The sequence below is a fragment of the Boeremia exigua genome, assembly GCF_020726555.1.
Source record: "Boeremia exigua strain MPI-SDFR-AT-0100 chromosome Unknown C7974scaffold_10, whole genome shotgun sequence".
Lineage (NCBI taxonomy): Eukaryota > Fungi > Ascomycota > Dothideomycetes > Pleosporales > Didymellaceae > Boeremia > Boeremia exigua.
The window spans coordinates 1,097,117-1,121,407 of NW_025763527.1; the positions used below are offsets into that span (position 1 = coordinate 1,097,117).

A 24,291-nucleotide genomic window follows, 5' to 3' on the forward strand; every position below is an offset into this window, starting at 1 on the left:
AACTGAGATCATTAAGCAGGTTTAAGACTATGAAATGTACGATGTTGGAACATGTAGTTCTTGTTGTACAGGCTGCTCAAAGATCAATTATAAAAGGCTGCATGCAGGTGGGCTAAAGTCAAAGAGCCAGTACATGCCACGGGGAAAAAACTCAATACAAGTACAGATAGTGTCGATGATTCTTGTTCACTAATATGCCATTATATGCCATTTACTGGCCAAGAACCTGCTTAAGAACCGAAGAAAGCTTCCTTGCAGGAGCTTCGGCTAGGGCCTGACAGCGCCAGGCAACAAAGTGATCAGGTCGAACCAAAATCGCTCCATCCTCTCCTACGCCTCGCACTTTGTGCCACTCCCTATAGCAATCGAGAAAGTTACCTCCATATCCAATTTTGTAAGCGCGTATGGGGATACCCATTGAGTGGGAGACCGACTCCGCCGCGCTGATCCAAGCATCACCACCAATGCCTGTGAGCAGTGTAAAGCGTCCCTGGCCACAGAGATCCAACGTAGATACCCTTGGTGATTGTCCGTTGGCTACCAACCAAACATGTGGCAGATGGTATCCTGGGTACGTGCTGACTTTGACATCTCTGAGCGGTGCAAGGGTTGGGAATTCTGGTGCTTCGTCGTCGGCTTCTACAACTACGGCATTCGAGTCCAGGTATGTTTGATTCATTTGAATCCCTAGAGCTTGCACCTCATCTTCGGTTGCCTCTAGGGCCTCTCTGTAACGAATGCGCAATTCTGCGCCATCTTTCGAGTCGGCTTTCAAGAGTTCTGAGAATGTTTTGCGAGTGTCAACGTCAAGGCCAATGATTTTCCAGAGTCGTCGATGTGCTTCCATTCCATCATTTGCGCGACGAACGATGGCATCACCCACTGGCTTTCGCTCGGTAGTAAGAGTATCTAACAATGAAGGTGAGGCCCATCCTTTGATGACATAAGCCAGCTTCCACGCAAGGTTGAATGCATCAGATATGCAAGTATTGCTCCCGAGCCCATTTATTGGAGGATGGCGGTGAGTTGCATCCCCGATACATAACACGCGGTCGCTTTGCCATTTTTCGGCGACTCGATCGTTGATGGTCCACGAGAATGATGATAGTATCTTGATGTCGACCGAATGATCACCTATCATCTGGTGTAAGCGCTTCATAATTGACTCTTGGCTAGGTTCACTGAGGTCGTTCGGATCCTTTGTAGCAGGGTGCATAGAGACCACCCATTCGTTCCACGGTCTGACCATACGGAAGTTTCCCACGGCGGACCATTCTGGAGCGCCGAGATTGAGTATCCAGTTGAGACTACCAGGACGATACTTAATGTACTTGGAGAGATCGGCTATGATATGAATGTTGAACGCAGTGTTGAGCTGCCGACCAATGACAGGAATTTCCAAGGCCTGTAGTACTGCGCTCCGCGCACCATCTGCTCCTATTAGGTATCGCGAGGTTACAGTGAACTCTTCTCCATTAGCTCTGTCTCGCAAGGTCGTTTTGACACCATCTGCTGCCTGTTCGAACCGCACGAACTCTGTATTAAATCTGAAATGGGCTCCTTCTCGTGTTGCAGACTCGACCAGGACAGGCTCCAAGAAGGTTTGAGGGAGGTCAGACATAGAGCAAGGGCTTGCTACCTCGTAGGCTCCTTTGCAGGAAGGCTTGTTACCCCACGCCCAGAGGCGTCCGTACTCTTCACCAGCCAAAGAGTCCAGCCATGAAGTATGCTGCATGTCTGCAGGGTAATGAGTCAAGATTTCTAAGTTTGGAGCAGGAGGACAATATACCGTCCACAGGCGTAGCAACATTCTCCAGCTGCTTCTCTAGACCAGCATCTCTCAAAACTTCCATAGCTCTTTGATTGAATATGTGCGCGCGTGGTGTGTTGGCCGTATTTTTGTGCTTGGATATTGACATCGATTTGACGCCCATTCGAGCCAGCAACAGCGCAGTGGTAGCCCCAGAGGGACCAGCACCAATAATTAAAACTGGATAGTCCATGTCACGAGATCGTTCAGGGTAAAGAAGCCTGCGAAAAACAGTTTGGGATTCAATCAAAATCCTGCAGCTGAACAAGAAGCTTTTAGTTGCAAACTCGGATACCTTTGGCTGTAACAGACGTACGCAAGATGTTCTCCGCAATCGAGGACCGGATGGCTAGGCTACTGACGTCCGGACTCCATCGAGTGACGAACTAATGATTGGTTCACGTAATCTGTTCCCGGCCGCTGTTCTGACTTCCGCGTGGCTGCCGAGACTTGCCACATTACCCGACACCAAAGTGGCTCCAGCTCGTGGCCCGTTGCTGCAATTTGGCTCAATCAGCACTCACCCAATGAAGCTTCGAGTGGTACGAGATTGGAGGAGCGGATCGAGGTGGGGTAGGTGCGGAGGAGGCAATTGATTGTAGCCGAACCCTCGGCCACGCACCAGCGCAGTGTTGTTCTCGTGGTCATTTACAAAAGCGATATCAGAATACTCTGGGCTCATCGAATCCAAGAAATTCATTGACACTACTTCCTTGCTATCTTTCTGTCGTAGTATTGTCGTGCCACGACTTCATGATGTCTCTAATCATCGAAGATGGAGTCAGATCCTTCCTGCAAGCAAAGTGGCTACTTTCGGCGCTTCTGGCATACATAATCTGGATCACGGTTAGTCAGGTGCCCTTCTATTCTAAGAGGCGTTTTCGCTGACCCATCGTCACCCATAGGCCATCTATCCTTTCCTGCTATCACCAGTGAAGCACATACCAGGGCCATGGTATGCTCGCATCTCGAAGCTTCCTCTAGGCTATGCAACGTTTCAAAAGCGACGAACGGAGTATGTCACAAGTATTCTCAATCGTTATGGCCCGGTCGCTGTGATCGCTCCTGATCAGATACACACTACAGATGATGTAGCCATGAAGGCTATCTACGATAAAACGGCAATCAAAACGTCTTTCTATTCATCCATGGGCCGATGGAAGGGCGTCACGTCTACACTAGGCTTCTTGGACTATGCATCAGCAGCGCCTTCGCGTAACAACCTCATACAATGCTTCCAAAACAAGAACCTTGCAACTCTCGTAGAGAACATCCAGTCTCACGTTGAGGATTTTTTGAAGCTGATTGATGAGAAGACGAAAAAGAACGAGGCAGTCGATGGCGTTGTAGTCTTCCGATTGCTTGCTTTGGACATAGTCACAGATGTGCTCTGGGGCGAGAGAGATCGACTGTTACACAACTATCAAGAAGACCAGTCCCCAATTTTCATCCAACGATTCCATGCATTCAGCACATGGAATGCCATGAAAAGCTTCATCCCAGGATCCGACACGTACGTCAAGTACCTGGGCAACAAAAAGTGGAAAGGCCTACGTGATAGTTGTAACGACATGGACCTCACAGCCAAGGATGCATTACGGCGCTGGGAAGCCAGCAAGGACGATATCAACCGAGAGAAGGACGTACTCTCCATGTTACAGTCGATGAACAACAAAGCAGTTGCTGTTCCGACAGAGGACATTCCAGCATACATGGTAGAAATGCTGGCGGCTGGCTCGTCAACAACATCGCACACCGCGGCATTTGCTTGCTGGTTGTTAGCTCGCCACCCAAAAGTTCAAGATAAGCTGTACAAGGAGCTCTCTGTCACCTTTGGAGATCGCAGCAAACTTGACATCAGGCTTGCTATGGACCTTCCACTCCTAGATGGAATCATCCGAGAGACAATGAGAATGTACCCCATGATACCGGGCCCGCTCGAGAGACATCTGGGTAAGGATCTCAAAATCTCAGGTTACTTGGTGCCAAAGGGCGTTATTGCCTCCACCTCGGCGTTGAATCAAGGCCAGCTAGATTCTGTGTATCCTCAGCCTAACCAATGGCTACCAGAGCGCTGGATTGATGCTGATGAGCGTATGAAACTCAATTGGATACCTTTTGGGACTGGTTGTCGATCCTGTCCAGGTTCTAATCTTGCTTTGACCGAACTCAAATATATGATGGCGATGATCATATTGAACTTCATTTCAGTGGTTCCGGATAACATGGAGAATGACGAGTTACATTTAGCAGACGTTTTTGCTGCCGGATCGAAGTCAGGACACTGTTGGCTGAAGTTCGAGCGACGTGTGGTCGAACCCTAAGATATACGAGAGGAAAGCACAAATCAAGGGCACAAGTAGTTTGTTGCACCGAAAAGCACGAGGGGAACTTCGTACATTATGATTCTTCCTGTTGAAATGAATAGCACGTGCAGTAATTCTTGCTCTTACTGTACACTTATATGCATAGTCATACAGGGTTTCCTATAAGGCCTGCCTCGGTCTACCACCGGTATACCTCAGACCAAGACAGACACCCCTATATAGACCGCCCGAATCCTAGAGCTTACACCTCAAGGATTCGTCTCAACTCATATCAAACGATACCCAATTCTGCCCTCACCGGCACCCATCAGACCTGTATTTGATTGCCTGCCTGCAGTACCCTCACAGTACCCGAGTAAGAGAGCCGCTCCTCGCTCCCTTGTTCTTAATCCTGCGTCTACTGTACGGAATGTTCCAGGTCACGGCTTTCAGATCTAGTAGAGGCGTTGAGCTCGGTCTAGCTGCCTTTTCTTATTTATTGAGGCATCGTGTTGACACATGGGCAGGCAATCGTTCTAGTGAACGCGTCTTTCCGTTAGCCTGTTAAAAGTGCAAGCAATTCTTAACCATGTTGGAAGGCTCTGGGAAAATGAATACGAATTGAGCATCATTGATTTTTGCTCGCAGGGCTCAGAGATGGACGGGCCTCTTTGCTTGCATGAGAGATGAAAGATATCCGAAGCCCATTACTAACGGACGGAGTTATCAGACAAGTTATAACGCAACTTAGTATGGAGCGTCAGAAAATCCTAACGATACAAAACCACACTGCAGATTTCGCATAAGTTTTTTTATTGAATTCCAGAGGGTCGTTTGTTGATTCTGCTTGGATGGACATTGAAAGGATCGCGTTGTCCGTTGTTTGGTGACTGGGTGCAGGACTATTTGATTCCCTGCACATCACCAGTAGTACTATAACACAAATACTGTCAACCATGGCTTCCGAAAGTTTGTCAAAAACCCATACACTGTATCTATATTGTCTATGTTCAACGAAGCTACTTTTTTTCGAAAGACATTATGTTCGACAGGCGACCAATGCCTTCAATCTCAACTTCGACTTTGTCACCGTCTCTCAAGAATGCTTGAGGTTTCATGAACAAAGCAACACCACCTGGCGTGCCTGTCATAATCAAGGATCCTCTCTGCAGTGTCTGACCTTGACTACAGAAGGCGATAAGCTTTCGGACATTAAAGCAAAGGTCCGCTGTGTTACTTTTTTGCCTGACTTCCCCATTGACAATAGTCTTCAGCGATTGCGCATTTGCTTCTCCTAAGAGCCTAGTTGCAACAATGCAGGGACCCAGTGGTGCGTATTTGTCAAAAGACTTGCTGAAAGACCATTGTGGAACAGGACCAGCCTTGCCAGCTTCCCTTTGCCAGTCGCGCGCAGAAACGTCGTTTCCAACAGTGTAGCCAGCCACATACTCCAGCGCTTCTTCCTCTGACACATTCTTCGCATCTTTTCCTATCACGACTACTAGTTCTCCTTCATAGTCGCACTGTTCCTGTGCAATCTTTGGAATGGGAATGGCTTCACCGTGGTCTGCAATGGCGGGTCCCGGCTTGGTGAATACAGTAGGGCAAGTCGGGAGCGGGCGTCCAGTCTCAAGAACTTGTTTGACGTCAGTCATGTAAATGCAAACGAATTGACAACTTACTGTGAGTCGTGTAGTTCAGTCCAATGCATCGGATGATGGGTACATCGCCTGGCTCTAGGGGACCTAGTAGCCGAGCTACTTTATCCGTCTTTCCATTTGGTGTCGCGTTAAGCGGATGGTCACCTTGTAAGACTTTCACCTCCAGTCTACCTTCCGCAGCGATCTGCGCAATCTGATCGATCTCGGACTCTGCGACGATAGGATCCCCAAAACAAATAGCTTGGTCCTGCCCCTGAGGGACGTAACGGACGAACCTCTCCCATGCGACTGGCTTGGAAGTCATGACGAGGCGTATCTGTTGCACTGGCGACGTATGATTTGAAGTCAAGATGAATAAATTTATACAACTACTCTTTCATCTTAAGGATCGTGCGTGACTGTTTATTCTTTACTTGGGCTTCAGCCAGATCGCGCGATCGAGCTTCAACCCTAGCTACAGTAGGTGGTTCCGCACGAAATCGGACGTCAATACCACTTTACCCGCGCAAAACCATTCCATGTTACCGAGCCCTGCCAACTTCGTAACCCCGCAATTTCAAGTGATGTTTTACCGATGATGAGCTTACCGCGCAAGGTGCGAGCCAGACCAAGTCCCTCTCTTTGCGTGTTTGCACTTGTTGTCTGTCCCGCCACCCCGCATCCAACGCTGGTACGCACCTAGTTGTCTGGACCGCTTCGCACTGGCGCCAACACCATCCTGGAACTACCTAGGAGGCAAGTACGAGATGACAAATGACATAGTCGCAGCTCCTTTAGAAGCTGATCGATCCTCGTTCTTCTCATGACTGGATCAATCTCGCAAATTGCTCGTAGACCAAGCAAAATCACGTCTTATTACCTTCGAATTCTCCACGCAGACAACGATCAGCAAGTAGCATGGATCTCATAGGACGTGAGGCTCCTGAAGTAGGCTTGCTCTACAATGCCAACCATGATACTTCACTGACAACACTTCACTACCAGGGAACCAAGCTATGGCTCTTGCATATTGGGAATTTGAAGGCTGACGAAGCATTCTTTATCGCTGGTGTATGCTACAATCTCTACATGTTCAAGTCGATTGAGCAGGATATGAAGAATTATTGTCTTAACGTCTAGTACAGGCTAATGTTGCTACCGCGAGCAAGCCGAATCCAGAACACGTCAGGCGGTCTTTAGTAATGGTTGCTGCTCTGATTTCTCATCCGACGGAGGGGCTGATTCTGTTTGAGACGGGTGCCGGCAAAGATTACCCAACTCTTTGGGGCCCACAGCTCAACGATATTTTTGCTCGCGAGGATTACGTTGAAGATCAGGAACTGGATGCAGCAATTCGAAAAACGGGGAACGACATCAAGGACGTAAAGGCTGTGATCATGGGACACCTGCATCTAGACCACGCTGGCGGACTCGAACATTTCAGAGGCACAAACGTGCCAATCTATACTCATGAGCTGGAACTGAAACACGCTTTCTACAGCGTGGCGACTAAGACTGATATCGGTAAGTCTTCAACAAGTTACACAAATTTTACAAGGATGTCTTTCGACAGCCAAATACTCTTGCTCTATACGTAATATAAAGGAGGTAGTACGTTTACAAGATCACAGGCGTTTATCTACCCAGCTACCTCCAGTACGATCTCAACTGGACCCCTTTTCACGGGCACGGCCTAGAGCTCGCGAAAGGGCTCATGATTCGTCACTGCCCTGGTCACACGCCAGGTTTGTGTGTTCTTCAGGTCACTCTGAAGAACAGTGGAACGTGGATATTCACAACTGACCACTACATCGTCAAGGAGAACTATGAGTCCCTTGCTTGCCAAGGATGGTTCACTAGAGACCATGCGACCTGGTTGGTGTCAAGCCAGATGATCAAGTCGATACAGAAGTTGACAGATGCCAAGCTGATTTTTGGGCACGATCGTGATGCGCTTTTCAAATTCAAGCTTGCGCCGAATTACTACGACTAGATAGTTCAATATACCAAGATTTTCTGCATTGGCCCTCGAAGACCGGGCATTACCCGTGTGAAGTCGTCAATTGTAGTGAGACTAAAGCTCAGCTTAGCTGCAGCCCCGCACCTAGCGGGTAATGTGGTATGCTCGCGTAGCTGACCCGTGCCGGCCGGGCAGAGCCAATGTGTTCACCACATCAGCCGATCCTATGGAGATCAGATGGGATCGTGTGGAGATAGTTCAGAATTGTACGACGATCCGTCATTGACTAATCATCAATTCTATCGCGGTCGACGGCGGAATTGATGCGACCCGGGTCTTGTGCTGCAAGTCAGCAGATGAGAAATGCAAGCCTGAGGAGACGCATAAAACCAACAAGCGAAGTACCAAATTAATCAACGGCCGCTTTCATACCTCGAAATACGCGCCGAATTTTACATCCTACACACATCTATACAAAAGAGCTCACTCATGCCGATTCTGGAAGGAGATATCAGGCTGCGCCTCACGGCGACAGCATTTGTGATTTACTATCACAAGAATTTGGCGGAAGCACGAGAATTCTTGCTTGATTTCGGGCTTTCGATAGCTCGTGAAACAGCCGGTAAGGAAATCCATTTCGCTGGCTATGGTGAGGAGCCATTCGTCTATATCGCACGACAATCAGATCGAGACAGCTATTTTGGAGGAGCTGCGTACGAAGTCGAGTCACGGATCGAGTTGGAAAAAGCCAGTAAAGTAAAGAACGCCACGGAAATTACGTCTCTAGATGCTCCGGGAGGCGGTGAATTTGTCCGACTTTCCGACCCTGTGGGCCACCACGTCTATCTCGTTCACAACCAAACCAAGAAGGCGCCCCAGCCACCTGAACTGGAGAAGCTTATTGTCAACTATGAAGATGAAAAGCCGAGGAAGGGAAAATTCCATCGTTTCCAGCCTGGTCCAGCTTTGGTTCATCGCTGGGGACATTACGGCGTGACCTACCCAGAGGGCACTTATCAGCAAATGTACGATTGGTATACAAACACTCTGGCACTGGCACCCTCCGACGTCGTTTTCAAGGATGGCAAGCCAACCACGTGTTTTTTCCATATCGACCGTGGTCTTGAGTTTACCGATCACCACGCCTTCTTCTTCAAGCCTGTGAAAGGCGACGTCAAGCCCACAGTGGCTCACTCCGCTTTCGAAGTCCATGACTTCGACGTTCAACAACTCGGCCACAACTATCTCACGTCCAAGGGCTATGATATTTGTTGGGGAGTTGGCAGAGTTAGTCTTGTCATGTTGCTCATAACTTACAGTTATTAACTTGGTTATAGCATGTCCTTGGGAGCCAGGTGTTCGACTACTGGTTTGATCCCAGCAAATTTATCGTGGTAAGAGATCTTTATGCACATTACTTATCTTGAAGCTGACCAGGTTTAGGAGCACTACGCGGATGGTGACTTGGTGAATTCAGAAACCGTTGTATCGCACGTTCCGGCTGGACCAGATGCGTTGAAGGTCTGGGGCCCTCCCGTACCAGAAGTATTTTAGGAAGATACAAATCAAATCTAAGTTTGGATCTTGAATAGAAAAACAGATGCATATGAGTCTGGTAGTTGCAGGACACCTGTTCGCCCTTTCACTTAGACAAGCAGACAAGTCAACCTTGCAAGTGATCTGTGGTACCAAAACACTTGGCTACAGAGTCTATACAGCGCTGGAAGACTTAAGGAAGTGAATCATGCCTGTATTGGCATTTCTTGTCCTTAGCTTCTGATCGAACCTCGTGCTTATGATAGACCTCGCCGCCCGACATAATCAACCACTGTCTCGGAAAAATCATGATACACTCTACTGCCTTTGGCGGGGAAGCGGACGGCGATGAGACTTGCGTGAATGCTACACACCCCATACCTCACCGATAAGCAATGGAACATCGAACAATAAACAATATTCTTGGAAAATACTAGGCTGAATCAGCTAAGTAGAGAAACCTTGTTACGGCTATCGTCAAAGGAGCGGTAGGGGTCCAAGTTTCAGGGAAGATCGATGTGGGATCGGGTCGGAGTGGGATGGGTTTCCAGAGAGAAACAGGTAGGCTAGACGACTCTCAAGACTGGCTCCGCGATTCGGCAACCACCCATAAACGGCAAAAGTGGCCATGCCGCCCAAATGATGCCACCTCACCCGAAACCAACCAACCGTAGGGACAGCGTGGATAGAATTACCAAGGTTGCTCCGTGATAACGGAATGCACGGAACTGTAGGCGAGATGTGAGTTATCAGCTGTTACACAACGTGGCTATGCCTGGAGATCTGGGGAAGTACTAGCTTGCGGGGTTACGCTTATGGCGGATGAACTAGGTTTGATCTCCACCAGCAACTCAGATCGAGGCGTGAAATTGAAAAGCCCTGTACAGTTATAAGAATGCCTGTCCTCCTCTGGGGTATTATCCAGACTTAGGTTACACCTAATAATCTTGAAGCCGCTCGTTCTTTTATTACTTGCAGTCAGTCTGCAACTATCGTTGTTATGTCAGCTTCATACAACGATCATGTACACAGGAGAGATGATGAGCTCAAGCCCCCTGAGGTAATCCGAGCAGAGCACATTGCGAGCCAGGAACCAAGCATGGACCAAAAGGATGTATCTCGGTTACTGCTGAAGATGGACCTTTTTCTCATGCCTACAGTGGCACTACTCTATCTTTTTTGTTTCATTGATAGAGCTAACATCGGTTCGTCTATGAGCATTGACTTGTCAAGATCGTCCTATGGCTGACTGTGTACGTAGGCAATGCTCGATTGGCAGGCTTTGAGAAGGATCTCGGCCTCCGAGGCTATGATTACAACACCGTACTGTCTGTCTTCTACATCTCATACATCATCTTCGAAATTCCCTCCAACATTGTTTGCAAGTTGCTGGGCCCTGGTTGGTTTATCCCCGCCATTTCGCTTGGCTTTGGTTTATGTTCCATTGGTACAGCGTTCGTCAACAACCGGGCCCAGGTCTGCGCCGTTCGATTCCTTCTAGGTGTCTTCGAAGCCGGCGTATTGCCCGGCATCGCGTACTATCTGGTAAGCAAGATACTACGGATGCCAGATCGGAGAAAAGGCAATAGTTGAGTCAGTACTGATAGTCAATGTAGAGCCGGTTCTACTCACGCGCAGAACTAGGATTTCGTCTCGGACTTTATATCGTCATGGCTCCCCTAGCAGGAGCTTTTGGAGGCCTCCTAGCTTCTGCAATCCTTACTCTCGATAATTTTGGCAGTCTGACCGCATGGCGTATGATCTTCGCCATCGAAGGCATCATCACAATAATTTTATCCCTGCTTGCATTCCTGACCATGACAGATAGGCCTCAGACAGCGCGGTGGTTGACAGATCGCGAAAAGGCCTACACTGAGCACAAGCTGCGCGCTGAGAGGGTCGGATCATCCGCAGTCTTGGACAAGATGGATAAGAAAAAGCTTTTTCGCGGTGTCTCAAATCCCGTTACACTTGGAACAGCAGTCATTTTTATGTTTGACAGCGTCACAGTCCAAGGGCTTGGTTTTTTTACTCCAACAATTATCCGCACGATTTATCCAGGAAGAACAATCATCCAGCAGCAACTTCTTACGGTACCACCGTACATTGTTGGGAGCTTTTTCGTGATTGTAGTTACACTGCTAAGCTGGAAGCTAGATCGACGTCTGGTTCTCATCATTTTGAGCACGCCTCTTGTTATTGTGGGATATATCATCTTCTTGTCAAGCTATGTGCCAAGAATCCGCTATGCAGCTGCTTTCCTGGTGGCCAGCACAGTTTTCGGTATAGGTCCGCTTTGTACTGCGCAAGCTAGCGCCAACGTGGTTTCGGACACATCGCGCAATAGTGCAATAGCAACAGCAAGTAAGTGGAGCGCGCCATGTGAGAATTCGTGTTCAAGACCTTTACTTACCATTCACTCATTTAGTCATGTTCAGCAACATGGGAGGCCTCGTGTCGACCTGGAGCTATCTGCCTCACGATGCACCTCACTTCCGAATCGGAATGGGCCTGAATCTTGCTACCGCTGCAGGTATGCTGGTTCTGGGCGTTGTTCTTCTCCTCTGGATGCGCCGGGACAACAGATCACGCGAGAAGTGTAACTCTGAGGAGGAATTAGCTGGTGTACCGGAAGATCAGATACAAGACATGGATTGGAAGCACCCGGACTTTCGCTGGCATCCTTAAGGCAACACGTATTGCAAAACATTGTTTAAACTTTACTGTACTTACTTGTCTTTGTGAGCTGATTTACCTCTCAACGTTGGGGAATCTCAATGAATAGGGTAAATTACGACATGGCGCCAGGCTCTCCTTGTCGTATTTAGACATTCGGACCTTCTGATGAAGGTCCGCTAGCCTCTTAGACTTCGGAACGAGCATTAATCGATGACAGTACACGATTGAGTGCGACAGTGTGGGTAGCGAGACGATCACTCAGCAGCTAGCTGCGTCGAATGGCCTTGCTGATAGTGATTCCTTGCCCTACAGGCGAAGTGCAATTGAGGATTCCATACTCGACGATCAATCACCAACTAATCCGGGTCTCACCTACACTGATTGTGCCTGTCGCACGCCAAATGTCCCACCATCCGCGGCGCTAGCTTATTGTAGATTGGCGCGACCTAGGTTCACCAAAACTACATTTCGTCATTCAAAGGGCCACTACTTTTTGGGAACAGAAGAACAGTCAAGGTCCGGGCAACTTCAGCAAAGGAAGACCACCGTGCAGGGCTCACTGCGTGAAACAAGTCTTCGAATGTGTGGCGGATGCCTGTTCCCTCCGTCTTATCAACGTGCATTGGAGACATTGGAGATGAGTTTTCAGCTTGACGCAGATGCAGCGACCCGCTGGTGCTTGATGTAGACCGTCGTGCATCTGTCTCGTCCGAATTTGTAGCTCCGTGATAAGCCCATAATATGGCTGCACCGTGATGAAGACCAACGTATGCGTTGAAGTTGAATCGTGACCTTGCCCGACCTTGTCGCGCCTCCTGTGTGATGAGAGACCAGACAGAACGAACCCTCTTTACGGCTATGAGCGCTTCAGGAGATCGCGTCCATGTGAGAACACTGGCCACGAGCTCGTGAGGCACCAGTTGATTATCAGCGAGGCGGTAGTGAATCTGGTGAATGTCTTCGACAGGAGCGTAGAGTCGCATGAGGCTAAGATGATAGAGTATCAGACTACTTAGCAGGTAGCTCCGATCCTCCTCATTGCGCGCAAGGGTCTTTGCCAACGGCAGAGCCCGCTCCCACTTTGTCAGGGCAGCCGAGAGCCGTTGCTGCTCGCTGACGAGATCGGCCATTTGATATGATCGATTGTCGAGAGAGTCAACCTCTGATATGAACGTATCTCTTCGTCGTTTCTTGGAGGGAAGACCGGAAGGATCGCTCTCTGTATACCATTGGCTGGTGATAGTCTCACACAAAGGCATTTCCTCGAGCCCTGCATCTGCACCTCCGGCCGCGGGAAATTGCCTCAGAAGCTGACGATCATAGGAAAACCGCCAGACATGCGATTGTAATCCGAATAATAGAATCTCATGGGCACCCGGTTCCAATGGCGGGAGAATCTCATTCCTCTCGAGCAGCACATGGAAAGCATCCGAGGCCCGCACATGTTGATTGGGCGTCCGGTAGTGCTCGATTATGTCGAGCGCGAGCCGTGGTTCGAGATCTGCGCCGCCATTAAAGACTGAATTACAGGTTGGAAATTCGAGAGCAATCTCTTCCAGTGATAACAGTGGCTTGGAATTGAGCAAAACGCTAGTGAAGGTGTCACCTCGAAATATGCCAAAGGCGAGACGGCGTCGCTCCTCAATTGACAGCCACAAGTCTAGACACGAAGCATCGGTGGCAGTACCCTTCATCCTCTTCAATTGTAGAAGCTGATGGCTGGCATTGGTAAAGAGACCCATTCTGCGCGCCTGCGTGGCGAGCAAAGCGCCGAGGTGCTGTGCGTACGAAAAAGCCCGAGGCTGGCCGAAATATAGCGCGGCAACTTGGGCTAGCAGCCTAGCCTGTGCCAACCAGACGAGACTTTCGTCGGCAGCGTCCAGCTCCAATGGAAGGACGAGTCGTTGCCGTACCGCATTGTGCAAGAAGGCACCGCATTCAGAAGCGGAACCGTCCATGTACATGGCACCAATAGACGCCAATACAAGATAGAGAAGAGGATGCATGTTGCCCGATTCCAGTATGCGGCGCGGAAGAAGCGGCCACAGCTGATGGAAGTGCTCCGAGTACAGCGAGACAAAGTGTTGTAATACTTCTTCAGTTGTGGTAACAGCACGCTCTCTGCTCGGCCTTAGGTTGATATTAAAAAGGGTAACAATGTCTGGAGGAACTTGCAACCAAGGGTGGGTGAACCTGGGGTAAGATCCAGGGTGCTCGCCGGTACGTTTTACCTGCGCCGTGAGCGCAACAAGAGTTTCGACAGCGCGCTGTTTGTCCGCGATATGGTCGCTGGGAGGTTGATTACCCTTAAACCCGTCGTCAAAGACTGAACTCGTGGGAAGTGCAGTGTCGAGCCCGGTAAGAGCAGCGATAGATGTGGACGCGGCCGGTGGATACAGTATGCCACCGGGGCAAGAGCCCATAACATTAGTTTGTTGCTGATCTTGAGCCGCTTCTTGGTCTTGATCTTGATTCTGGCCCATGGTTTGCATGGTAGGATTTGAGAAGGCAGGAACATGCATGTGTTCGTCAGAATACGACAGATTCTGGCCTTCGTCGGTTCCCAGGATACCAGAATCACCTCCAGACAGGAATAAATTCTCGTGCAACCATGGCCAGGGTGTGATTTGGTTGAAGAAGACATCCCATGGAGGAGATGGGATACCAAAGTTGGCGGCAGCGCAATCGCCCCCATGGTCAGTTGATCTGCTGTCTGGGATGGGTCTAGGACTGGGATTAACGTCCGTGTCAGACGTGGGCGAGAACTCCGGCATGGACATGCGAAAAGCATTTTCGGCGTCCAAACCCAAGTTTAGATCAGGGGATAAGTTGATGCTACCCGACGAAGGTGGTCTGACCACGGCGGCGGAGCTAAGATGGCTGATGCGGCCAGAAGTACGGAGCGGGCGGTCGAAGTCGCATGCTTTGCCCGCTCGCTCACATCGTGGACAAGGATACTGGCCGTCGCACTTGATTTTAAGGTCGCGACAGCGATTGCAGGCCGTATGGCAGCGTTTTCGTGAAACGGCGCCTGTCTCGGCGCTGGTTGTGTTTGTGGCGGACTGATCATCATCATGTGCGTTTGCAAGTGAGCTTGCAGAAACAACAGCTTCGCCCACCCCGCTCTCATCTCCATCATGGCCTTCGTTGGTGATTTGATTCTTAATGCCAACGTCATCGTTGTTGTTTTTATTGTTGTTTTTATCGTGCATCTTCAAGTGCCGTGTGAGCAGATCGCGACGCCGAAAGACGACGCTGCATACGTTGCAGACATGTCTGATGGATTGTGAGTGATTTTGGAGGTGTCGCGCGAGGGAACTCTGGCTGGTGAAGTCTTTGGAGCACTCTGTACACTGAAACATGAGGCATACAGTCCCGACTGCGCGTTCGGGGGGCGTTGGGGTGCGAAAGACCGGACGTTGGCACTATGTACGTGGCTGGTGTCATTCAGATCGAATGGCGATGAAAAGGAGTGCGGATGATGGGTGATTCGGTATCAAGGGCATGGTTCGTACGAAGTGGCAGGTCGCGCGCTTTTCCAGTGGAGTACCAGCAGCCGCGCCTGCGCTAAATTGGCGATTCAGGGTTCCATCCGCTCCTGCGGGGAAAGATGTGGGGTGCGTCAAAGCTCTGAAGAGGTTTTGGAAATTGGCGAAGGCGATTCGATGGCAGCCATCGAGGTGGCTGACATAAATCAGTCATCGACACTTTAGATAAGTTGGCTCGAAACTGGCATGACCAGCGTTCCATTTTCAAGCCAACTCGTTCCTCACCATCCTTTCCCACACTAACATCCAGCCAAGCTTTCAACTCTCAGTGTAGGCAAGACGCTTGAGGAATTGATTCGATAACCACAACTTCAGCAGCGATGTTGCCATACATCGTCCTCATCGTCAGCTTAAATAGCTACTTTCGAGCAGGCTCCGGAGTTTCGACTGGAGAGTCAAGATGTCCATTCTATGGAAGCGTTGTATTTAAAAGAGATGTTCAGTAGTCGTCTTCCGAGATTGCACCACGTACGATGTCAACCCTCCTCACCGCCTGAGTCTATCACAGCAGTGTATTGGCTACCATCAATTTCTCCTTGAAGCAAGAACGACACGTAGCCTAGCGGAAAGCTCGAGCATGGCAACCAAGAGGACTCAGGTTTATTGTTTGCAAATCTCGCGTATGATGGCGCAAGCCTTGGTCACCCTGCACGCCATATCCTATCACTACGCTGCAATGCTGCAAGTCTAGGCCAAGTGGTCAGCAACCCATGCAAACTCGGATTAGCTCTCTGGCTACACCGCCTGGTCTGACCCCAAAGGGATGGCGACTTCAGAGGCCATCTCTCGGCTAAGGTGGCATCGGTAAAGTGGCATTGAAGTCGCTAGCTAAGTAGCTGGCGCTCCATTTTCGGCGGGTAAAGTGGCACGGCATGATCTCGGTTCGTGCAGAACATGCGGAAGGGCATCGATGGCTCGATACCCCGTGGGGGGCTCCGCAGTCCAGCTTGTAACCTGGTCCTCGACAGGGGCCCGGCCCATGGGGAATGTTGAGATTTTGTTTCCAACGGACACATTCAGTCGTGCTGGAAATACTTAGACCGAACCAAGGGCGATCGCAACTTCTTCTCTGCGCACCTCTTCACATCACAATCATCCCGATATCCGTCTTTCCCCAAGAACATTGCAAATGGCCATTCTAAATCGACAAAAAAGAACTGATCGAAAGCATGCTGAGGCAGCTGTTGGTCCAGCCCTTGCTGCAGTAAGTGTATCGTGTGGCTGTAAAAGGAAGTTCCACTGATGACTTCTGTTCATAGCTACTCCCTGATGACCCAAGACCATGGTGGCGTGTTAGCCACCTCATCCAACTCAACTTATGTCTAATTGTTCCCCTTCTTTCCTCAACAACTTTAGGATATGATGGGTCTATGATGAATGGCCTCCAAACCCTCCCGCAATGGCGCCAATTCTTCGGTAACCCTGAAGGTGCGCTCTTAGGTCTCATGAATGCTGTCTACCCGTTGGGCAAGGTGTTTGGGATGATCGTGGTCACATACGTCTCTGATCGGTGGGGTCGAAAGCTGTCACTTCTTGTCGGCCTGGTCTCGTGCATCGGCTTTGCTATTATGCAAGGTCTTTCACAAAACCTCGCCACATTTGTGACTGCCCGAGCCCTATTGGGCTTCGCTACGTCGTTCATCAGTCAACCGAGTCCTATCCTCGTATCAGAAGTGGCCTATCCAACGCATCGCGGCAAGATAACGGCCATGTACAACACGTTCTACTATTTTGGTGCAATATTTGCCGCCTGGTGTACCTTTGGAACATTCAAGATAACGAGTACCTGGAGCTGGCGCATTCCTTCGTTGCTACAGGGAGCTATACCTGCGTTCCAGTTGGCGGGTCTCTACTTTACACCCGAGTCTCCAAGGTGAGAGAATTTCTGAGAAGCATTTTGTCTACTGTTACTTACGTAAGCATTCTAGATGGCTCATCTCTAAGGGTCGCACTGAAGATGCCCGGAAGATTCTATCTACGTACCACGCTGGCGGCAGTCTTGACAGTCCCTTGGTAAACTTTGAAATTTCCGAAGTCCAACAGGCCATTAGTGCCGAGGCACAAGAGCTATCGTCCGCATCCTGGCTGGATCTAGTAGCCGGAGAAGCTAATCGCAAACGCGCCCTGATTGCAGTCATCGTGGGCTGGTTTTCTCAATGGTGTGGCGTCGCGGTGACTTCGTATTACCTCGTACTCGTCCTAAACACAATCGGCATCACGGACGTTAAGGATCAGACGCTTATCAACGGGATTCTCCAGATTTTCAATTGGGTCGTAGCGACATTTCTTGGTGCCCTCATGGTAGACCGACTGGGCCGCCGACCGCTATTTCTCATCTCTACAGCGGGCATGCTCGGAAGTTACATCGCCTGGACCGGCCTCACTTCCTTCTTCGCACGCACTCAAAACGAAGGCGCAGGCCGTGCTGTGGTCGCATTCATTTTCATTTTCTATTTCTTCTACGACATCGCTTGGACACCCCTTCTTCAAGCGTATCCGGTTGAAATTTACCCCTTCACTCTGCGCGGCCGCGGCCTCTCGCTTACCTACATCACGGCCTCCACCGGTCTCATTGTAGGAAATCAGGTCAATCCTATCGCCATGAAGGCCATTGGATGGAAATACTACATCGTGTTCTGTTGCATCCTGGCCGCACTTTTCGGTGTCATCTACATCTTGTTCCCGGAGACTAAAGGTCGCACCCTGGAAGAAATTCGCGAGGTATTCGATGGCTCCACAAGCGTGGCCAGTGAGAAGATCGATCCTGAATCAGAGCAGCCCGACAGGAGTGATGATCGTCAGGATACGAAGGGTGGAAACGTCGAGGAGATTGAACGTCGTTAGATATCAAAAGGCTTTATTATACAACGGCTTATGTGCCACGATACGAAGTCATGCCACCACCGCATGTACTTGATTCCAATGATACAACTTCGTTCGTGCTAAATCTGAAGGATGTTTCACTCAAGTTTTAACATCACAGCACCAACAATATGTCTTAGAGTTTAGACCTAGAATCTAGAATGACGTTAATTGCTCCAGGAAAGAAGAATGAATCCTGTTCCTCCAGTATTCAGTACAGTCTGATCATGGCTCACAAGGAAGGCAGAATGACCAACGTCGTCAGCAAGCTATTGGTATTCATCAAAACCCTTCGTGCTTTTTGATCCTGATTTATATCACGACAAGAAGCGTGTTGACCGATTATTAACTCGAAGCCCTCTAGCCGACAAACGCTGGTACCATTATATCGATCAACAGGACTGACCTTCAGCCATCCAGTGAAGCTTGCTCGAAGGGATACACATAAAAACCTATGAGGCTGAATGTGCCCCTTGGCCATGAGCACTAGGTCCAATAACTCATACACAGATGGTAGGCATGGATAGCCATGATCAGTTGACCTCTTCGAGCATACAGAGGCTCGGGGAAGTCATTCCTGCATCGAGAATCGCAAGGCATGTTGGCTAAACGCACCATAACCACCCTGCGAATTTGGACAAAAGCTCTGGTGGATGAACCTGGCTCGGCTCGTGCGTCAGGCACCAGTGGATAGCCATGCACATTGCCAGGGTGGTTGTTTCGCAAGCTGCGGTTTCTCTCGGCGAGACGGGGCACTTGCAGCTTCACGGGAATATCACCATATCGGGGCTGTGAATTGCTGTCGATATTTGGGTGTAATATCAGATGTAAAAACCAAGATCCATGTTGAAACAGACGCGTTTGTGGGTGTGGAAGAAAGTACGTTTGCCGCAGCTACATAATGTGCCCATTTCAGTCGACAGTACAGACAATCTTGCCAGCGTTTTCGGAGCGTTCTATCTTGCCATGTACGTCCTGGATGCTTGTCCATGACAAAGTATCGTGCAATATAACGGAGAAGGTGCCAGAGGCGAACCCAGGCATGAAGCTTTCCAGCCGGCGCCTCAGCTCTTCCTGGTAAGTCTCGTCCCGGCTGCGAAGCGTGCTCCCTTCGATACGAATTCTCTTGTGGAGGATCGGGGAAAGGTCGATTTCGGCAGCCTTCATGCCACCCATACGGCCTAGCATGACGATGCGAGCGTCCCGGGCTGCCACCGCCATGTTGCGCTGAAAGTAAGGTCCACCGACGAAGTCGGCAATGTAGTCAACACCCTTACCCCCTGTGGCTTGCATGATTTCCTCCACAAAGTCCTGGGTTTTGTAGTTGACAGCCAATGTTGCGCCGATCTGGTCTGAGGACACCAGCGTGCACTTGGCCGCTGTTCCCGCTGTTGCAAAGATAGCTGACGCGCCTGCGGCCCGGGACAGCTGAATCCCCGCAATGGACACACCGGAAGCCCCGGCATGCCACAGAATGGTTTTCCCGCGCTCGAACCCCAGTACCACGTGCAATGCCTGTATTGCTGTGATCCATGCCTCTGGGATGGCAGCACTCTGCGCGAACGACAGCCCGGGCGGCTTGCGCAGCAGCATACCCGTGCTGACGGCAACAAATTCGGCGTAGGCGCCACCGTATGTGAGTCCAAACACTTCGTCCCCTTCCCGAAACCCTCGATGATCACCGGGTCCGAGCGACTCAATCAGTCCACTGAACTCCACGCCGAGAGTCGCAGGGGCCTGTGGTGGTACAGGATATCCGCCACGTCGCTGTGAAATATCCATGCGATTAACGCCGAAGGCTTTTACCTTAATCACTGCTTGACCTGGTTGCGCTGTCGGCTTCGGTGTTTCGTGGTTGATGAATAAGTTTTCAGACTCGCCCGACCCGCCTTGCACATCTGTGAAGAGAGACCACACGCGTCAGCTTGGACATTCAACGGCAGCCTCTAATGAGGTTTATCTCTGACAAGGTATCAAGCGTACCGACTGCTCTCATCATGTTGCTCGCCATCGTTGATCACGCAAGTACCTGGCGACTGCGGCGCTGCTGGTGTTGAGTGACCGATAAATGACCATGAGTAGTCCTTATGCTACTGAAAATTTATGCACCCGTGGATATTGCTGGAAGACGTGCCGCAAGGTGCTGAGGGTGGTGACAATGTATGTGCCTCCTCGAGGTCTGCGGTACCCGGCACGGGTAAGGTGGCTAGCGCACAGCACCATCACGGAAAGGAATGCACAACGTGGGTGGGTACCTGGACACTCATACTGCTCTAAACCAGGCCCTTTCTAGCGAACACGTTTTATCCCAGGCAGGATGGAACAGGACCAGATACTTGAGCTTCCAGCTGACCCCAATTCGAAGAACAACCCTTGAGCGAGAAAAAACACTATCCTCTTACTTGCGCCGGAATTGCGTAGCCCATCATGTCAAACGCCAAAGACCTTGCAGCTATCTGTAGGTCTTTGACAACAGAAGAAAAAGTATACTACCTATGACTCAGGCGCGTTGTCATTGTTTCCTGATGTTTGAGATTAGATCAGGCTACTAGCCGGCGCCGCCTTATTCGAGACGGCGGCAATTCCAGAGAAAGGTATCCCAGCCATCAAGGTCAGTGCACTCTTCCAGCATCTCACTAGTAGTCACAGCTCATAGCTCATTCAGTTCACCGATGGCCCCAATGGAACCCGAGGTGCTGCCATGGACGGTAACACAACTGCTGCTTGCTTTCCTGCGGCTTGCAGCATCGCAGCTACCTTCGACACCGAGATCGCACGACGCATCGGAAACGCCCTGGGCGAGGAGGCAATAATTAAAGGCGCAAGCTGTCTGCTGGCCCCTACTGTCTGCATCCACCGCCACCCTCTTGGTGGCCGTAATTTCGAGAGCTACAGCGAGGATCCTTTTCTCTCGGGGAAAATGGCGGCTAAAGCAATTGCAGGTGTTCAGTCTCATGGTATTGCTGCTACTATTAAGCACTTTGTCGCCAACGAGCAAGAAACAGCTCGGAACACGGTAAATGAGACTATCAGTGAGCGAGCTTTGCGAGAGATCTATCTTCGCCCATTCGAGATTGCCATCAAGGAGTCAGATCCTTGGGCGGTTATGACTGCCTATAATCACGTCAATGGTGTACACTGCGATGCGAGCCAGTGGCTCTTGCAGGAGGTTCTCCGCGGCGAGTGGGGATGGCAAGGTCTTGTGATGAGCGACTGGGGAGGTACCAACACAGTGGCCGAAAGCTTAAAAGCCGGCCTAGATCTGGAGATGCCTGGGCCGCCACAAGTACGAAAGACCGCTGCTGTCATTGCGGCTCTAGAGAGTGGAGCTTTGGCGGTGGAAGATATTGACAAGCGTGTGCGGACCCTTCTTGGTTTCATACAACAGGTCAACGCCTTCACTGGAACGCCAAAGCCGAGTCCCAAAGCGATCGACCGTCCGGAGCATAGAAGTCTCATCCGAGAAGCTGGGGCTCGAGGCATTGTTTTGCTCAAGAACGAAGCTTCTCTGCTTCCACTAACACCAGAAAAGGTCGAGGGAAAGACAATTGCACTGATCGGCTTTGCGAAAGATGCTTTGGCGCACGGTGGCGGCAGTGCGGCTGTAAACGCTCACTACAAGATCACGCCTTGGCAAGGTCTGCAGGCAGCACTGGGCGATCGTGCCCAATTTCTGTACGCCAAGGGCACCCCACGGGAGAGACTCCTTACACCACTTTGCAAAGATGGCCTAAATGGTGATTTGGTCGGCCTCGATGGACAACCAGGTTTCAGCCGTACATTTTATGAGAGAGATGGTGTCACCGTTGTTTCGGTCCTCCATGGATACCCGACCTCATCTTATTCGGCACTCGGGTCGCAAGAGTCCCTCTGGAAGATCCTAGAGATTACTGGCGACTTCACACCGAGGGAGACTGGCAATCACTTTGTTGCATTCTCTGGCGTTGGGTCGACTGAAATCACGATTGATGATAAGTCCATTGCAAGCCAGCTGGGGAACTGCTCAGATCCTATGGGAACGTTTTTTGGGGCCGCGAGCGAGACAGAGTTCCAAGTTCATTTGACGGCTGGCAAGCCTTACCGACTCAAGATCAGAAGCTGTCCACCCGTCAACGTTGGACTAGACGCTCTCGAGGGCCGCACTGCTGCCCGCATGGGCTTCTCTTTGGAGTCGGATCATGATGCTGATCTCGTCGGCGAGGCCGCAGCCGTTGCTTCGAAGGCTGATCTGGCTATTGTTTTCACCGGTCATGACCCACAGTGGGAGACGGAAGGGCTTGATCAAGAATCATTTCATCTTCCTCGCAACGGAAGCCAGGATTCGCTTGTCTCAGCTGTCGCAGCTGCAAACGACAGAACAATTGTGGTAAATTCAACCGGCGTCGCTGTCGCAATGCCTTGGCTGGACCAGGTCTCTTCTGTCCTTCAAGCATGGTTTCCGGGGCAAGAGTGCGGTAATTCCATTGCAGATGTCTTAACAGGAGTAGTCAATCCTGAAGGGCGATTGCCGGTCAGTTTCCCTACGAGAATTGAGGACGCGCCAGCCCACGGCAACTTTCCCGGGACCGAGGTTTCCGGCAGACTGGAGGTCATCTATGCGGAAGACGTCTTTGTTGGGTATCGTCACTATGACCGGTTTGGGCAGGACAAGCTGAACTTTGCATTTGGACATGGTCTTTCATATACCACATTTGATTATGGTACTATGCAGATCAACCGACTCGACGACGAGACGCTTAATGTACGATTGTCCGTTCAAAACACAGGTAGCTTTCAAGGAGCAACTGTCGTGCAGTTATACGTTGGAAAGGGAGCCAATGACAGAACGGATCAAGTCGTCAAGAGTCTTGTCGGCTTCAAAAAAGTGCGGCTGAGGCCAGGCCAGTGCGAAGAAGTGCACATGGAGGTCAGACAGAAGGACTTTGCGTATTTCGACCAAGCTGCGCGCAGATGGGTCATTGATGGAGGCCGGTATAACTTTTTATTGTGTCAGTCCGCCAGCCATTGCCTGCAGACTGTCTCTGTTGATATCGAGGCCACTTACTGGGAGCTGTCTTAGATTGAATTCGAATACCACCTAGATCAACGGGTCGATGTGCACGAACCATGATCAAGTCCTTCGGCCCCCTTCATGACAAATTCAATGGCTAGACTGAACTTGAAGTTGAAAGCTGAACGGAAGAAATGAGCCTAATTGAGACTGAAAGCAAACAACCTGCCTCCAAATCCAGGGCATGAACGATTGATCTGAGCAGAGAACACGACCAGTCAAACACCTAAGAGGACATGAAGACGTAGACGGGACAAAAGAGAAGCAAAAGTAAAACATTTACATACAACAGTGGGGATTCCCCAGTGGTCACCCACCTGAGTACTAATCCACCGGTACGTTGCTTAAATAGGGCTGAGCGAACGGGAAGCCTTGTTTTCAACGTCCTATGGTCGTATGTAGGAGAAAGTCCAAAATATGGAATTATATCGTGAATAGTTGAGAGTCAACTATCTGATGCGATGAGTCTTGTCGACGCCAAGACTCAGCAGTTCTGTGTTCGACTGCGCAACTCAACTCTCAATGTTTCCTTTCCCGTCCACCAACTCACTCCGCTAAACTCGACTTACGACGCCTATGCTTGGAGTCCATGTTCATATGACTACGTTCAATGTCAGGCACGACAACACGCTGCATTCAATCTTTTGGATCTCGGCAGCATAATTGTCCCGCCGGACGAGGACTGTCACTGCGTATTCTTTTTTGAGGAGAGGGTTCAATACTTCGGATTCAAAGAAACCCTCGCCAAGGAGGAAGACTTTGCTAGACGGCATATCGTCTTGATTATGGGGGTTTCGAGTACCTAGGTTGAAGGCGTTCGTGGATGAATGACATAGTACGATGTAATGAGTCAAGTTTAATACCGGCTAACCAATCTTACAAACAAACAATCCAGGTGAA

General features: G+C 50.2%; 10 protein-coding genes across 10 annotated transcripts; 6 read left to right on the top strand and 4 right to left on the bottom strand.

Moving 5' to 3' along the window:
• Positions 1-211: 211 nt before the first annotated feature.
• Positions 212-2,003, bottom strand: C7974DRAFT_317748 (FAD binding domain-containing protein; the record flags this gene model as incomplete). The annotated part of the gene is made up of 2 exons (XM_046138617.1): positions 212-1,737; positions 1,790-2,003. 2 exons carry the CDS (start codon positions 2,001-2,003, stop codon positions 212-214), a joined length of 1,740 nt encoding a protein of 579 aa, XP_045994110.1.
• Positions 2,004-2,566: 563 nt separating this feature from the next.
• C7974DRAFT_416168 (cytochrome P450) lies at positions 2,567-4,134 on the top strand (the record flags this gene model as incomplete). Its single annotated transcript, XM_046143964.1, has 2 exons — positions 2,567-2,656; positions 2,716-4,134. The coding sequence occupies 2 exons, from the start codon at positions 2,567-2,569 to the stop codon at positions 4,132-4,134; spliced, it is 1,509 nt and encodes a 502-aa protein (XP_045994111.1).
• Positions 4,135-5,135: 1,001 nt separating this feature from the next.
• On the bottom strand, positions 5,136-6,081 carry C7974DRAFT_427064 (uncharacterized protein; the record flags this gene model as incomplete). Its single annotated transcript, XM_046144546.1, has 2 exons — positions 5,136-5,752; positions 5,799-6,081. The coding sequence occupies 2 exons, from the start codon at positions 6,079-6,081 to the stop codon at positions 5,136-5,138; spliced, it is 900 nt and encodes a 299-aa protein (XP_045994112.1).
• Positions 6,082-6,599: 518 nt separating this feature from the next.
• C7974DRAFT_427065 (beta-lactamase-like protein) lies at positions 6,600-7,749 on the top strand (the record flags this gene model as incomplete). Its single annotated transcript, XM_046144547.1, has 4 exons — positions 6,600-6,704; positions 6,762-6,827; positions 6,902-7,280; positions 7,388-7,749. The coding sequence occupies exons 1-4, from the start codon at positions 6,675-6,677 to the stop codon at positions 7,747-7,749; spliced, it is 837 nt and encodes a 278-aa protein (XP_045994113.1). The 5' UTR covers positions 6,600-6,674.
• Positions 7,750-8,150: 401 nt separating this feature from the next.
• On the top strand, positions 8,151-9,270 carry C7974DRAFT_441349 (Glyoxalase/Bleomycin resistance protein/Dihydroxybiphenyl dioxygenase; the record flags this gene model as incomplete). Its single annotated transcript, XM_046145358.1, has 3 exons — positions 8,151-9,003; positions 9,054-9,110; positions 9,160-9,270. Exons 1-3 carry the CDS (start codon positions 8,206-8,208, stop codon positions 9,268-9,270), a joined length of 966 nt encoding a protein of 321 aa, XP_045994114.1. The 5' UTR covers positions 8,151-8,205.
• Positions 9,271-10,252: 982 nt separating this feature from the next.
• Positions 10,253-11,940, top strand: C7974DRAFT_465409 (major facilitator superfamily domain-containing protein; the record flags this gene model as incomplete). Its single annotated transcript, XM_046146293.1, has 4 exons — positions 10,253-10,457; positions 10,514-10,797; positions 10,869-11,616; positions 11,681-11,940. The coding sequence occupies 4 exons, from the start codon at positions 10,253-10,255 to the stop codon at positions 11,938-11,940; spliced, it is 1,497 nt and encodes a 498-aa protein (XP_045994115.1).
• A 247-nt stretch (positions 11,941-12,187) lies between these two features.
• Positions 12,188-14,260, bottom strand: C7974DRAFT_400968 (uncharacterized protein). The gene has a single exon (XM_046142556.1). It carries the CDS (start codon positions 13,935-13,937, stop codon positions 12,393-12,395), a length of 1,545 nt encoding a protein of 514 aa, XP_045994116.1. The 5' UTR covers positions 13,938-14,260; the 3' UTR covers positions 12,188-12,392.
• Positions 14,261-16,408: 2,148 nt separating this feature from the next.
• On the top strand, positions 16,409-18,381 carry C7974DRAFT_341763 (general substrate transporter). Its single transcript, XM_046139283.1, has 3 exons — positions 16,409-16,683; positions 16,739-17,352; positions 17,408-18,381. The coding sequence occupies exons 1-3, from the start codon at positions 16,609-16,611 to the stop codon at positions 18,321-18,323; spliced, it is 1,605 nt and encodes a 534-aa protein (XP_045994117.1). The 5' UTR covers positions 16,409-16,608; the 3' UTR covers positions 18,324-18,381.
• An 872-nt stretch (positions 18,382-19,253) lies between these two features.
• Positions 19,254-20,352, bottom strand: C7974DRAFT_427069 (uncharacterized protein; the record flags this gene model as incomplete). The annotated part of the gene is made up of 2 exons (XM_046144548.1): positions 19,254-20,239; positions 20,325-20,352. The coding sequence occupies 2 exons, from the start codon at positions 20,350-20,352 to the stop codon at positions 19,254-19,256; spliced, it is 1,014 nt and encodes a 337-aa protein (XP_045994118.1).
• A 264-nt stretch (positions 20,353-20,616) lies between these two features.
• Positions 20,617-23,779, top strand: C7974DRAFT_341767 (glycoside hydrolase superfamily). Its single transcript, XM_046139284.1, has 3 exons — positions 20,617-20,825; positions 20,881-20,952; positions 21,007-23,779. Exons 1-3 carry the CDS (start codon positions 20,769-20,771, stop codon positions 23,398-23,400), a joined length of 2,523 nt encoding a protein of 840 aa, XP_045994119.1. The 5' UTR covers positions 20,617-20,768; the 3' UTR covers positions 23,401-23,779.
• Positions 23,780-24,291: the final 512 nt, after the last annotated feature.

Bases quoted from the DNA above. Each gene is read 5' to 3' on its own strand.
- C7974DRAFT_341763 (XM_046139283.1), top strand. From the start codon at position 16,609: ATGGCCATTCTAAATCGACAAAAAAGAACTGATCGAAAGCATGCTGAG. The intron at 16,684-16,738 runs GTAAGTGTATCG...TTCTGTTCATAG, and splicing joins TTGGTCCAGCCCTTGCTGCA to CTACTCCCTGATGACCCAAG. The intron at 17,353-17,407 runs GTGAGAGAATTT...TAAGCATTCTAG, and splicing joins TTTACACCCGAGTCTCCAAG to ATGGCTCATCTCTAAGGGTC.
- C7974DRAFT_341767 (XM_046139284.1), top strand. From the start codon at position 20,769: ATGTCAAACGCCAAAGACCTTGCAGCTATCTGTAGGTCTTTGACAACA. The intron at 20,826-20,880 runs GTATACTACCTA...GTTTGAGATTAG, and splicing joins CTTTGACAACAGAAGAAAAA to ATCAGGCTACTAGCCGGCGC. The intron at 20,953-21,006 runs GTCAGTGCACTC...TAGCTCATTCAG, and splicing joins AAGGTATCCCAGCCATCAAG to TTCACCGATGGCCCCAATGG.
- C7974DRAFT_400968 (XM_046142556.1), bottom strand. From the start codon at position 13,937: ATGCATCCTCTTCTCTATCTTGTATTGGCGTCTATTGGTGCCATGTAC.